We start from the raw sequence: 14,236 nt of genomic DNA on the forward strand, positions 1-14,236 counted from the left end.
CTCTCTCTCACATTCCGGTATCTGGGGAGATGTCTCTAACCCATTCTCTCTTCCGCTTCCAATATGGAAAGGTGCTCCTACAGCAGATATGAAACGGTTTCCCATTCACTCTAACTGTACACAATCCCAATGGACCCAAACCCCTTCCCGTTCACTCCCACTGTACACAATCCCAATGGATCCAAACCCCTTTCCGTTCACTCCCACTGTACACAATCCCAATGGACCCAAACCCCTTCCCGCTCACTCCCACTGTACACAATCCCAATGGACCCAAACCACTTCCCGTTCACTCCCCCTGTGCACAATCCCAATGGACCCAAACCCCTTCCCGTTCACTCCCACCGTACACAATCCCAATGGACCCAAACCCCTTCCTGTTCACTCCCACTGTACACAATCCCAATGGACCCAAACCCCTTCCTGTTCACTCCCACTGTACACAATCCCAATGGACCCAAACCCCTTCCCGTTCACTCCCGCTATACACAATCCCAACGGACCCAAACCCCTTCCCGTTCACTCCCGCTATACACAATCCCAATGGACCCAAACCCCTTCCCGTTCACTCCCACTGTACACAATCCCAACGGACCCAAACCCCTTCCTGTTCACTCCCACTGTACACAATCCCAATGGACCCAAACCCCTTCCTGTTCACTCCCACTGTACACAATCCCAATGGACCCAAATCCCTTCCCGTTCACTCCCACTGTACACAATGCCAATGGACCCAAACCCCTTCCCATTCACTCCCACCGTACACAATCCCAATGGACCCAAACCCCTTCCCGTTCACTCCCACCGTACACAATCCCAATGGACACAAACCCCTTCCCGTTCACTCCCACCGTGCACAATCCCAATGGACCCAAACCCCTTCCCGTTCACTCCCACCGAGCATAATCCCAATGGACCCAAACCACTTCCCGTTCACTCCCACCGTACACAATCCCAATGGACCCAAACCCCTTCCTGTTCACTCCCACTGTACACAATCCCAATGGACCCAAACCCCTTCCTGTTCACTCCCACTGTACACAATCCCAATGGACCCAAACCCCTTCCCGTTCACTCCCGCTATACACAATCCCAACGGACCCAAACCCCTTCCCGTTCACTCCCGCTATACACAATCCCAATGGACCCAAACCCCTTCCCGTTCACTCCCACTGTACACAATCCCAACGGACCCAAACCCCTTCCCGTTCACTCCCACCGTACACAATCCCAATGGACACAAACCCCTTCCCGTTCACTCCCACTGTACACAATCCCAATGGACACAAACCCCTTCCCGTTCACTCCCACTGTGCACAATCCCAATGGACCCAAACCCCTTCCCATTCACTCCCACCGTACACAATCCCAATGGACCCAAACCCCTTCCTGTTCACTCCCACCGTACACAATCCCAATGGACCCAAACCCCTTCCTGTTCACTCCCACCGTACACAATCCTAATGGACCCAAACCCCTTCCCGTTCACTCCCACTGTACACAATCCCAACGGACCCAAACCCCTTCCCGTTCACTCCCACCGTACACAATCCCAATGGACCCAAACCCCTTCCCGTTCACTCCCACCGTACACAATCCCAATGGACCCAAACCCCTTCCCGTTCACTCCCACCGTACACAATCCCAATGGACCCAAACCCCTTCCCGTTCACTCCCACCGTACACAATCCCAATGGACCCAAACCCCTTCCCGTTCACTCCCACCGTACACAATCCCAATGGACCCAAACCCCTTCCCGTTCACTCCCACCGTACACAATCCCAACGGACCCAAACCCCTTCCTGTTCACTCCCACCGTACACAATCCCAATGGACCCAAACCCCTTCCCGTTCACTCCCACTGTACACAATCCCAATGGACACAATCCCCTTCCCGTTCACTCCCACTGTACACAATCCCAATGGACACAAACCCCTTCCCGTTCACTCCCACCGTACACAATCCCAATGGACCCGAACAGGAAGTGTTTGGTTTGACTGTGTAGGAGTTGGACGGGTACAACGAGAGCATGTGAGAACATGAATTTTAGGGCCATTCGGTCTCTCGTGTCTCCTCCACCATTAAGATTGGACCACGGCTGATCTAGCTGCGGCCTGACCTCCACCTTCCTCTCTCTTTTACCGCACCCCCGCCCCACCCCCAACTCCCACCTCCCCTGGCGTAAACCGACTCACCGTCTGTGAGGTGGAGGGGAGCGTCGCTTGGGCTCAGCTCTCCGCCGGGGTGCTGAGCGCGATCGGGACGAGGAGCTGCCGGAGACGCTGCTGGAGGTCCGCCCTCGCTGGTGCCGGCGGTGGGACCCGCGTCCCCCCCGGCGCCTGGGCTCGCTGGGGCTGCGGCGCTGCCGGCCGTGTCCTGGGGCCCCCCTCCGGGCCGGGGATCGGGAGCGGCGTCTGCCCCGGTCGGATGAGGAGCTGCGGCTGCGCCCGTGGCGTTTTACGGCGGTGTTGCTAAAAGGGCAATGGTGAAAGCAGGGGAGAGAGTGAGAGAAAGCGGAGAAAGGGGCAGAGAGAGAGCGCGCGGCACAGAGAGAGAGAGCGCGCGGCACAGAGAGAGAGAGCGCGCGGCACAGAGAGAGAGCGCGCGGCACAGAGAGAGAGCGCGCGGCACAGAGAGAGAGCGCGCGGCACAGAGAGAGAGCGCGCGGCACAGAGAGAGAGAGCGCGCGGCAGAGAGAGAGAGCGCGCGGCAGAGAGAGAGAGCGCGCGGCAGAGAGAGAGAGCGCGCGGCAGAGAGAGAGAGCGCGCGGCAGAGAGAGAGAGCGCGCGGCACAGAGAGAGCATGCGGCAGAGAGCGCGCAGCAGAGCGCGCGGCAGAGAGAGAGAGAGCGCGTGGCAGAGAGAGAGCGCGCACGGCAGAGAGAGAGAGCGCGGCAGAGAGAGAGCGCGCGGCAGAGAGAGAGCGCGCGGCAGAGAGAGCGCGCGGCAGAGAGAGAGAGCGTGCGGCAGAGAGAGAGCGCGCGGCAGAGAGAGAGAGCGCGTGGCAGAGAGAGCGCGCGCGGCAGAGAGAGAGCGTGCCTCAGAGAGAGAGAGCGCGCGACAGAGAGAGAGAGCACGCGACAGAGAGAGAGAGCGCGCAACAGAGAGAGAGAGCGCGCGACAGAGAGAAAGAGAGCGCGCGGCAGAGAGAGAGAGTGCGCGGCAGAGAGCACAAGGCAGAGAGAGAGAGAGCGCGCGCGATAGAGAGAGTGCGCGGCAGAGAGCGAGAGCGCGCGGCAGAGAGAGAGAGCGCGCGGCAGAGAGAGGGAGCGCGCGGCAGAGAGAGAGAGAGCGCGTGGCAGAGAGAGTGAGAGAGAGAGAGCGCGTGCGGCAGAGAGAGAGAGAGAGAGCGCGCGCGGCAGAGAGAGAGAGAGAGCAAGCCAGAGACACAAAGACAGAGCGAGGCACAGACACAGAGGCGGGGTGGGGTGGGGGATGGTGGAGGGAAGAAAAGAGAAAGTTTTCAGTCCAAACTCCATCGTCGCCACGTCTCCCGAACGTTGGGTGGGGTTCGTTCCCCCTCCCCCACTCCGCTACGCCCCATCTCCCGTGGACACAGCCTCCCGGAGGGTTAAACGCCCCGGCACTCCACCCCCCCACCCCGCCCCCACCCCCGCCGCCCTCGGTTGGCCCTTTCACTCACCGATCCTTGCGTTCGTCTCGCTCCCTCGGAGGCGTCGGCGAGTGGCTGCTCGGCGAGTCGGACGAGCTGGAGCTGGAGGGGGAGCGGGAGGCTCGGCGTCGCTGGCTGGGAGGGGAGGGCCGGCGGGCGGGTTCCTGCTCTGCCGCCCTGGCGGGGGCGGGGGAGGGGGAGCGGGAGGGCGGGGGGGACTTGGATGCGGAGGGGGTGCGTTGGCGGAGGCGGCGGCGGCGGCGGCGGTGGGGGACGGGGGGTCAGCCAGCCGGACGGGCGGGGTCCTCGCCTGGGGCGACGGCCCCTCCTCGTGCCTCTTGCCCCCCTCGGCCGCCGGCCGGCCGGGGGAAGTGGCCCCCCCGCCGCCTGGCTCTGCCCTCTGCTCTCCGGGCGACGGCGGGCGGCTGTTGCTGCTGCTGGACGGGCTCCTCCGCTCCTGCGGCGACGCGGGGCTCCCACTCCCGCCGGGCGGCGGCTGCTCCTGCCCTGGCGCAGGCCGGGCCTCGGGCTGGGGCTGCGGGGGCCCCTCCTTTTCCCCCGGCGGGCTCTTGCTGTGCCGGGCGGGCGACGCCCCTCCCCGCGGCGATAACCTTTCCAGGTTGGGCGGTGAGTGGTGGGTACGCTCTGGCGATGACCTCTGACACCGCGGTGACTCGCTCCTCCTTGGCGACGACCCTTCACACCTTGGTGACTCGCTCTTCCTCGGCGACGCCTTATTCTGCCTCGACGACGACCTCTCGCGCCTTGGCGATGCACTCCCCCCCGGCGACGCTTTGGTCGGCCTTGGCGACGACCCCTCCTGCCTTGGCGACTTGCTCCTCCTTGGCGATGCCTTATTCTGCCTCGACAGTGACCTCTCGCGCCTTGGCGATGACCTCTGGCGTCTGGGTGACTTGCTCCCCCTTGGCGACGCTTTAGTCTGCCTTAACAACAGCCTCTCGGCCCTTGGCGACTCGCTCCCCTTCCGTGATGCCTTGTTCTGCCTTGGCGACACGCTCCTCCGCGGCGATGAACTCTCCGTCCTTGGCGATGACCTATCCTGTCTTGGCGATATGCTCCTGGTTGGTGACGACCCCTCTGTCCTTGGCGATGACCTCTGGTGCCTGGGTGACACGCTTCTCCTCGGCGATGACCTCTGGCGCCTTGGCGACACACTCCTCCTTGGCGATGACCTCTCGGCCCTTGGCGACGGCCTCTGGCGCCTGGGCGACACACTCCTCCTTGGTGATGACCTCTCTGTTCTTGATGACGACCTCTGGCGCTTGGGTGACACGCTTCTCCTTGGCGATGACCTCTGGCGCCTTGGCGACACACTCCTCCTTGGCGATGACCTCTCGGCCCTTGGCGACGGCCTCTGGCGCCTGGGCGACACACTCCTCCTTGGTGGTGACCTCTCTGTCCTCGATGACGACCTCTGGCGCCTTGGCGACACACTCCTCCTCAGCGGCGACTTCTCTGTCCTTGGCGGTGACCGCTGGTGCCTCGGTGACGCGCTCCTCCTTGCCGGCGACTTCTCTGTCCTCGGCGCTGACCTCTCACGCCTTGGCGATGACCTTTGGCGTCTTGGCGACGCGCTCCTCCTCGGTGGCGACTTCTCTGCCCTCGGCGCTGACCTCTCACGCCTTGGCGATGACCTCTGGCGCCTGGGTGACTTGCTCCTCCTTGGCGATGCTTTAGTCTGCCTTAACGACGGCCTCTCGGGTCTTGGCGACTCGCTCCCCTTTCGCGGTGCCTTGCTCTGCCTTGACGACGACCTCTTGGACCTGAACGGTGACCTCTGGTGCCTGGGCGACGCGCTCCCCCTCGGCGACGCCTTCGTTTGCCTCGGTGATGACCTCCCTCGCCAAGGGGAAGACCTCTTGGACCTCGGCGACGCGCTCCTCCTCGGCGATGACCTCCCCCTCCTCGGCGATGACCTCTGGCGCCTCGGCGACGCGCTCCTCCTCGGCGACGACCTCCCCCTCCACGGCGAGGACCTCTCGCGCCTGGGTGACAGGCTCCGCCTCGGCGACGCCTTGTTCTGCCCCGACGATGACCTGTCCCTCCTCGGCGACTCGCTCCTCCTCGGTGACGACCTCCCCTTCCGGGGCGGCGACCTCTGGCGCCTTGGCGACTGGCTCCTCACTGGCGACGCTTTGATGTGCCTCGGCGGCGGCGACCGCCCCCGCCTGGACGTCGGCGTCTCGCGCCTGGGAGAGGCGCTCCTCCTCGCCGCCTTGGCTTGCCTCGGCGATGACCCCTCACGCCTCGGTGTCACGCTCCGGCTCGGCGGTGATGCCGCCTTGCTGTGTCTCTCCCGTCTGGGTGGAGAGCGCCCGCGCCGGGGAGAGGAGGCGCCTCCCCCTCCGCCGCCCCTCCTGGGCGACTGCCTGCCGCGGGACGGGGGTGGGCTCCTGTCGTGCCGGGCCCCCCGGGAGGGCGAGCGGGGGAAGCCGGGCGACGCGGCCTCTCTCCCCGGCGGGCTCCTGGCCGGCTTGGCGGGCGAGCGCCTGGGCCCCCGGGCGGGGGGAGGGTGGGGCGAGCCCCGGCTCCTCTCCCGGGAGGGCCTCCCGCCCCTGCCCCCCGGCTCTGCCGAGGCCCGGCCGGGGGCCGGCGAGCGGGACCCCCTCCTCTCGGTCCAACGGGAGGAGGTCCGCTCGCTTGGCCTGGCCGGCGAGAGCGACGCCAACTGCTGCCGTGACCTCTGAACCGGCGAGGCGTCCACCGAGCTCTGGAAGACACAACAGGCAGAAAAATAGGCTTTCAACACTCGCTGGCGGAGGTCGCCTGCCCCCTTCAAACGTCCTCGACAAACCCGTCTCCCGTTAAAAATCCTCATCCCGCCCATTCACAGCCCTTCCCCCATCTCTGTAACCTACCTCCTCCCGCTCTACATCTCTGCTTTCCTCCACTCGCAGCCTTCCACTGACCCCCCCAACCAACCCAACCCCCACTGCCCCGACTCTCCTCCCACGTGAATCCCAAAAAAAAAGTTGGTGTGCAGATGCAGCGAGTGATCGGGGAAGGCGAGAGGAACATCGTCCTTCATTGCGAGGGGGGGATGGAGTAGGAAAAGTGGGGAAGTCTCGCTCCGACGGTCCAGGGCGTCGGTGAGACCCGCTCCTGCGGCACTGCGGACAGTTTCGGTCTCCTGACTTAAGGAGGGACAGACTCGCGCTGGAGGCCGTTCAGAGAAGCCACACTCGGACCGATTCCTGGACGAAGGGGGGGTTTGTCTCGTGAGGAGAGGTTGAGCAGGTTGGGCCCTGTTCCCCATTGGAGTTTAGAAGAATGAGAGGCGATCTTATCGAGACAGATAAGATTCGGAGGGGGGTAGGGGGCTCGACAGGGGTGGATGCTGGGAGGATGTTTCCCCCTCTTCGTGTGGCGGGGGGAATCTAGAACGAGGAGGGGGGCACAGTTTCAGAATGAGGGGTTGAAGACGGAGAGGAGGAGGAATTTCTTCTCTCAGAGGGTGGTCAGTCTCTCTGCCCCACCCCAGAGAGCAGTTGGATACACTCAAGGCCGAGTGAGGCGGGTTTCTGATCGACGAGGGGAGTCGAGGGTTATGGGGGTGGGGGAGCAGAAAGGAAGGTGGAGTCAAGGCCACAATCAGGTCAGCCATGATCTTATCGAATGGGAGAGGAGTATCGAGAGGGGCCGAGTGGCCCACCCCTACTCCTGTTTCTAATTGATTGGGGGGATTTACAGATGGAGGCCGGGGTGTGAAATGAATACCTTGCATCAGCCTTTGCCAAGGAAGCAGATGCTACCCAGGCCACGGTGACAAGAGGAGGAAACTCTGGCACTAGAAGGGTTCAAAACTGATGGGGGAAGAGTTGACAAAGCACCGGGACCAGATGAGATGCAGCCACGGGTATTGAAGGAAGTGAGAGCGGAGATTGCAAGGACACTGGCCATAATCCTTCAAACGTCCCCTAGACTCGGGGAGGTGCCAGAGGGCAAGAGAATTGCAAACATTATGCCCTTGTTCAAAAAAGGTTGTAAGGATAAGCCCAGCAATTGCAGGCCAGCCTGTCATCTGTAACTTCGGAGATGGGGGGAAACTTCTAGAAACAATTATTCGGGATAGAATTAACAGCCACATGGAAAAACGCGGGTTGGTCAGGAAGAGCCAGCAAGGCTAACTTACTGGCAGGTTTTTGTTTTGAACAGGTACAGAGAGGGTTGATGAGGGTAACGCTGTTGATGTGATGTACATGGACTTCCAAAAGGCATTCGACACAGCGACGCAGATGGAGTTCAACACAGAGAAGTGAGAGGTGATTCATTTTGGTAGGAAGAACATGGGGAAACAATGTAAAACGAGAGGTGCAACTCTAAAGGGTGTGCAAGGGCAGAGGGACCTGGGTGTGTGTGGGCATAGATCGTTGAAGGGGGCAGGACAGGTTGAGAGAGCGGTTAATAAAGCAGACAGTATCCTGGGCTTTATTCATAGGGGCGCAGAGTACTAAAGCAGGGAGGTTATGTCGAACTTGTATAAGACACTAGTTAGACCTCAGCTGGAGTAATTGTGTCCAGTTCTGGGCTCCACACTTTAGGAAGGATGTGAAGGAATTGGAGAGAGAGAGAGAGAAAGAGAGAGAGACACAGAGAGAAAGAGAGAGAGACAGAGAGAGAGAGACAGAGACAGAGAGAGAGACAGAGACAGAGAGAGAGACAGAGACAGAGAGAGAGACAGACAGAGAGACAGAGACAGACAGAGACAGAGAGAGAGAGACAGAGAGAGAGAGACAGAGAGAGACAGAGAGAGAGAGAGAGACAGAGAGAGACAGAGAGAGACAGAGAGAGACAGAGAGACAGAGAGAGAGACAAAGAGAGACAGAGAAAGAGAGGGAGAGAGAGACAGAGAGAGAGAGACAGAGAGAGAGAGACAGAGAGAGAGAGACAGAGAGAGAGAGAGAGACAGAGAGAGAGACAGAGAGAGAGAGACAGACAGAGAGAGAGAGACAGAGAGAGACAGAGAGAGAGAGAGAGAGAGAGAGAGAGAGAGAGAGAGAGAGAGAGAGAGGAAAAGATTGACGAGAATGGTTCCAGGGATGAGGAGCTTCAGTTATGAAGACAGATTGGAGAAGTTGGGAGTGTTCTCCTCGGAGAGGAGGCGGCTAAGAAGAGATTTGATAAGAGGTGTTCAAAAATCACGAGGGGGTCTGGTGGGACAGAATGGATCGGGAGAAACTGTTCCCATTGGTGCTCAAAATCATGGTGGGGGAGGGGGGTGGGGGAACAGAGTAGGTAGGGGGAACACCTCTGTTCGCAAAAGGATCGAAAACGACAGGGGGGGGGCGGCGCAGGTTTCAAGTGATTCGCAAAAGAGGCAAAAGCTTTTTTCACGCAGTGAGTGGTTGGGGGTCTGGAACGCGCTGCCTGGGAGCGCTGGCGGAGGCAGGTTCGATCGTGGCAATTCAAGAGGACAATGAGACGATGGAACAGGAATAACGTGACGGGGGGCAGGGGGTGAGAAAAGGCAGGAGAGAGGCAGGGAGTCACCAGGCTTGTCCGGAGGGGCCGGTGCAGCACACGACGGGTCGAATGGCCTCGTCCTGCACCGTTAACAACTCTCTTAACGATTGACCCCCCAGGGTTAACGGTGAGGACAAATCTCACACCCTCACGTCCCCCTGGTTGGAAACAGCGGCCATGTGATGGCACCAGCCCGCCCCGAGAGGGGGGGAGAAGGGGCCCACCGGGTTCAACGCCTTGTCCAGGGGACCGTCCTTCGACGCTGCCAGCCTGGGGTTTTCGAGCTGGAGTTGGGGACTGGACCTCACCAGTCGGATTGTCACCAGAAAAAGGGAGGCCCGACCGATCCACCTCAACCACTTCAGCCAAGGAAACCTGCCATCCTGCCTCGGCTCATCAGCTGCAGAAGCCCTCATCCGCCCCTTCGCTCCCCCCCCCCCGGACTCGACCAGTCCCAAACTCCACTGCTGCCCCCACACCGTGTCCGAACTCGCACCGAGTCCCCTTCACCCGTCACCCCCTGTATCTCGCTGACCCCACACTGGCTCCCGGTCCCCGGCAACCCCTCCATTTTCAAATCCTCACCCTCGTTTTCAAATCCCTCACTCCCCCCTCCCTATCTCCGTAACCTCCTCCAGTCCCCGACAACCCTCCCTATCTCTGTAACCTCCTCCAGCCCCTACAACCCTCCCTGTCTCTGTAACCTCCTCCAGCCCCTGCAACCCTCCCTGTCTCTGTAACCTCCTCCAGCCCCTACACCCCTCCCTATCTCTGTAACCTCCTCCAGCCCCCTACACCCCTCCCTATCTCTGTAACCTCCTCCAGCCCCTACAACCCTCCCTATCTCAGTAACCTCCTCCAGCCCCCTACAACCCTCCCTATCTCTGTAACCTCCTCCAGCCCCTGCAACCCTCCCTGTCTCTGTAACCTCCTCCAGCCCCCTACAACCCTACCTATCTCTATAACCTCCAGTCCCTACACCCCTCCCTATCTCTGTAACCTCCTCCAGCCCCTGCAACCCTCCCTGTCTCTGTAACCTCCTCCAGCCCCTACAACCCTATTTATCTCTATAACCTCCTCCAGCCCCTACAACCCTCCGTATCTCTGTAACCTCAAGGCCCTACAACATCCCCATGTACACTCTCCCCCTAGAACTGACTCTACCCACCCATTTAATCCCCTCCCACATCCCCATGTACACTCTCCCCCTATCACTGACTCTACCCACCCATTTAATCCCCTCCCACATCCCCATGTACACTCTCCCCCTAGCACTGACTCTACCCACCCATTTAATCCCCTCCCACACCCCCATGTACACTCTCCCCCTAGCACTGACTCTACCCACCCATTTAAGCCCCTCCCACATCCCCATGTACACTCTCCCCCTAGCACTGACTCTACCCACCCATTTAATCCCCTCCCACACCCCCATGTACACTCTCCCCCTAGCACTGACTCTACCCACCCATTTAAGCCCCTCCCACATCCCCATGTACACTCTCCCCCTATCACTGACTCTACCCACCCATTTAATCCCCTCCCACACCCCCATGTACACTCTCCCCTTATCACTGACTCTACCCACCCATTTAAGCCCCTCCCACATCCCCATGTACACTCTCCCCTTATCACTGACTCTCCCCACCCATTTAATCCCCTCCCACATCCCCATGTACACTGTCCCCCTATCACTGACTCTACCCACCCATTTAATCCCCCTCCCACACCCCCACGTACACTCTCCCCCTATCACTGACTCTACCCACCCATTTAATCCCCCTCCCACACCCCCATGTACACTCTCCCCCTATCACTGACTCTACCCACCCATTTAATCCCCTCCCACATCCCCATGTACACTCTCCCCCTATCGCTGACTCTACCCACCCATTTAATCCCCCTCCCACATCCCCATGTACACTCTCCCCCTATCACTTACTCTACTCACCCATTTAATCCCCTCCCACATCCCCATGTACACTCTCCCCCTATCGCTGACTCTCCCCACCCATGTAGCCCCCCTCCCACATCCCCATGCCCAGTCTCCCATCACCCACCTCCCGTTTGTTCCTGCTGGCGTCCTGGCCGGGGCTGCCGCTGGCGCTCCTGGCCCTCGGGCCGGGCCTCTCCGGCGAGGCTGGGGAGGGGCCCCGGGTTGGCGAGGGCTTGCGTGCCGCCGCGGCCTCCGCCGTCCGACCGTCGCCCTCTGACCTCGCGGCCGGCCGTGGCGAGGGGCTGCCCCTGGTGGCGGGAGGGGGGGCTGCGGGCGCTACCTTCGGGCTCCTGGACCTGCAGAAAACAGGGGGTGGGGGGGGGTCAGGAAAAAATAAAAACGAGGTTGAGGTTGAGGTTGAGGTGAGGGATGGGAGCAGCGCCGCTGTGAGGAAAAGGCTCAAAGCCATTCACCCCCCACCCCCGCCGCGCCCCCCCCACCAGCGCCCGTCTCTTGGTAACCGGTGAGCACGAGACTCGGGGAATTGGCTGGGGGGGGGGAAGCAGTGGGTGAGGGAGGAGGGAGCCGGGTTCCCTCGATGCCCGCAGCGTCGGGGAGGTGTGCGGTGGGGAACGAGAGGGGCTAACACCGAGGGTCAGGCCGGGAGAGGCAGGCGGCCTCCTCTTGTTTGGAAGGGGCGCAACCTAAACCCCAACCCCCCACCCCGACTGGCATGGTCAGTCCAACGCCAGGCAGCGCCGAACCCATTCGCGTTACAGAGAGCGCGCGGGAGCGGAGCGACAGTGGGGAGGGAGGGGTGGGGTTCACGCGACCAGCGGAATCGCACAGCTCACCTGCTCCGTGACAGCGAGGAACTCCGAGAGGAGGAGGAATTCTGCGAGGTGGAGGAGCTGCGCGCCCTCCGGTGCTTGCGAGGGGGCGAGTGGCTGGGGCTCCTGAGTGGGGGCAAAGGATTCACAGGTTAGATCTGAAAGGCTTTTCGCCGGAACGGAACTGTACCAGCCATCTCTCCCCCAGTGACGCTCAACGGCATCGCCATCGCTGAATCCCCCACCACTATCAACATCCTGGGGGTTCACCATTGACCAGAAACTGAACTGGGACCAGCCAGATAAATACTGTGGCTACAAGAGCAGGTCAGAGGCTGGGAATCCTGCGGAGAGTAACTCACCTCCTGACTCCCCAAAGCCTGTCCACCATCTACAAGGCACAAGTCAGGAGTGTGATGGGATACTCCCCATTTGCCGGGATGAGTGCGGCTCCCACAACACTCGAGAAGCTCGACACCGTCCAGGACAAAGCAGCCCCCGCTCGATCGGCACCCCATCCAGAAACATTCACTCCCTCCACCACCACCGACGCACAGTAGCAGCAGCGTGTGTACCATCTACAAGATGCACTGCAGCAACTCGCCAAGGCTCCTTCGACAGCGCCGCCCAAACCCACCACCTCTACCGTCTAGAAGGACGAGGGCAGTAGACACATGGGGAACACCCACCACCTGGAAGTTCCCCTCCGAGCCCCTCACCCATCCCGACTTGGAAATATATCGGCCGTTCTTTCACTGCTGCTGGGGTCAAAATCCCGGAACTCCCTCCCTAACAGCGCCGTGGGTGTACCTACACCACATGGGGACAAAATCCTGGAACTCCCTCCCTAACAGCGCTGTGGGTGTACCTACACCACACGGGGACAAAATCCTGGAACTCCCTCCCTAACAGCGCCATGGGTGTACCTACACCACATGGGGACAAAATCCTGGAACTCCCTCCCTAACAGCGCCGTGGGTGTACCTACACCACACGGACAAAATCCTGGAACTCCCTCCCTAACAGCGCCGTGGGTGTACCTACACCACACAGGGGACAAAATCCTGGAACTCCCTCCCTAACAGCGCCGTGGGTGTACCTACACCACACACGGGACAAAATCCTGGAACTCCCTCCCTAACAGCGCTGTGGGTGTACCTACACCACACGGGGACAAAATCCTGGAACTCCCTCCCTAACAGCGCTGTGGGTGTACCTACACCACACAGGGGGACAAAATCCTGGAACTCCCTCCCTAACAGCGCCGTGGGTGTACCTACACCACATGGGGACAAAATCCTGGAACTCCCTCCCTAACAGCGCCGTGGGTGTACCTACACCACACGGACAAAATCCTGGAACTCCCTCCCTAACAGCGCCGTGGGTGTACCTAGACAAAATCCTGGAACTCCCTCCCTAACAGCGCCGTGGGTGTACCTACACCACACGGGGACAAAATCCTGGAACTCCCTCCCTAACAGCACCGTGGGTGTACCTACACCACACAGGGGACAAAATCCTGGAACTCCCTCCCTAACAGCGCTGTGGGTGTACCTACACCACACGGGCACTGCAGCGGCTCAAGAAGGCGGCTCACCCACCGCCTTCTCGAGGGGGCGATTAGGGACGGGTGATAAACGCTGGGCCCGGCCAGCGATGCCCACAGCTCGTGAAAGGGTACAAAAAAAGCCGCAGCTCCGCTGGAGCTCCTGCAAGGCTGTTGTAACGTCGTCCCCGCAAGACCCGGGAGCTTTGCCCCACGACACAAATTTGCACTCGGTGCTGGTTGGGGTGGGGGGGGTCGGGGAATTCCTCCCGCTGTCAGAGCTCCTTTCAGGGTGAAAGCTTTGCCCTCCCCCCACCGTCAGCACCCCCCAGGCCAGGGTCTTGTGGGGGCAGGGCCGGGCCGTTCTCCCTCGGAGGAACTTCAGAAGCCTCACCTCTTTCTCTTCTTCTCCTTCGTCCCGCGTTTAGACTTGGGGCTCGTGGACCTGTCGAGGAGGAGGGGGGAAGAGTCAGGACGTTATCCGGAGAGGGTCCCCCTTCACTCAACGGGCACGGCGACAGCTCACCATTCCCGAGCCCCGCCACCCACCCAAACCCATCCCCCACCACCTCAATCTTCCTCTCCCTCGACCCAGCCTCAACTCATCGGCTGCAGAGACCCTCGTCCGCGCCCTCGTCCCCTCCGGGCTCCACTATTGCAGCCGCACTCCCGGCCTCTCTCCCACGTTCCACCCTCCGTGAACTTCAGCTCGTCCCGAACTCCGCTGCTCCCCCCGTGTCCGAACTCGCACCGAGTCCCGTTCACCCGTCACCCACTGCGCTCGCTGACCCCACACTGGCTCGCGGTCCGGCAACCCCTCCATTTT

The 14,236-nt window shown here is 61.0% G+C and overlaps 1 protein-coding gene across 1 annotated transcript in view; it reads right to left on the minus strand.

The window, feature by feature from the left end:
- srrm2 (serine/arginine repetitive matrix 2) overlaps window positions 1–14,236 on the minus strand; it is a 46,865-nt gene that overhangs the window by 10,320 nt on the left and 22,309 nt on the right. Inside the window, exons 8-15 of the mRNA XM_078535615.1 lie at window positions 13,805–13,855; window positions 11,889–11,990; window positions 11,159–11,390; window positions 5,893–6,345; window positions 5,327–5,803; window positions 4,709–5,167; window positions 3,645–3,892; window positions 2,198–2,473 (exon numbers count right to left, since the gene is read on the minus strand). Coding sequence (XP_078391741.1) covers window positions 2,198–2,473; window positions 3,645–3,892; window positions 4,709–5,167; window positions 5,327–5,803; window positions 5,893–6,345; window positions 11,159–11,390; window positions 11,889–11,990; window positions 13,805–13,855 — 2,298 coding nt within the window. The remainder of the gene's footprint in view (window positions 1–2,197; window positions 2,474–3,644; window positions 3,893–4,708; window positions 5,168–5,326; window positions 5,804–5,892; window positions 6,346–11,158; window positions 11,391–11,888; window positions 11,991–13,804; window positions 13,856–14,236) is intronic.

This window comes from Cetorhinus maximus, unplaced genomic scaffold (assembly GCF_964194155.1).
Source record: "Cetorhinus maximus unplaced genomic scaffold, sCetMax3.hap1.1 HAP1_SCAFFOLD_558, whole genome shotgun sequence".
Lineage (NCBI taxonomy): Eukaryota > Metazoa > Chordata > Chondrichthyes > Lamniformes > Cetorhinidae > Cetorhinus > Cetorhinus maximus.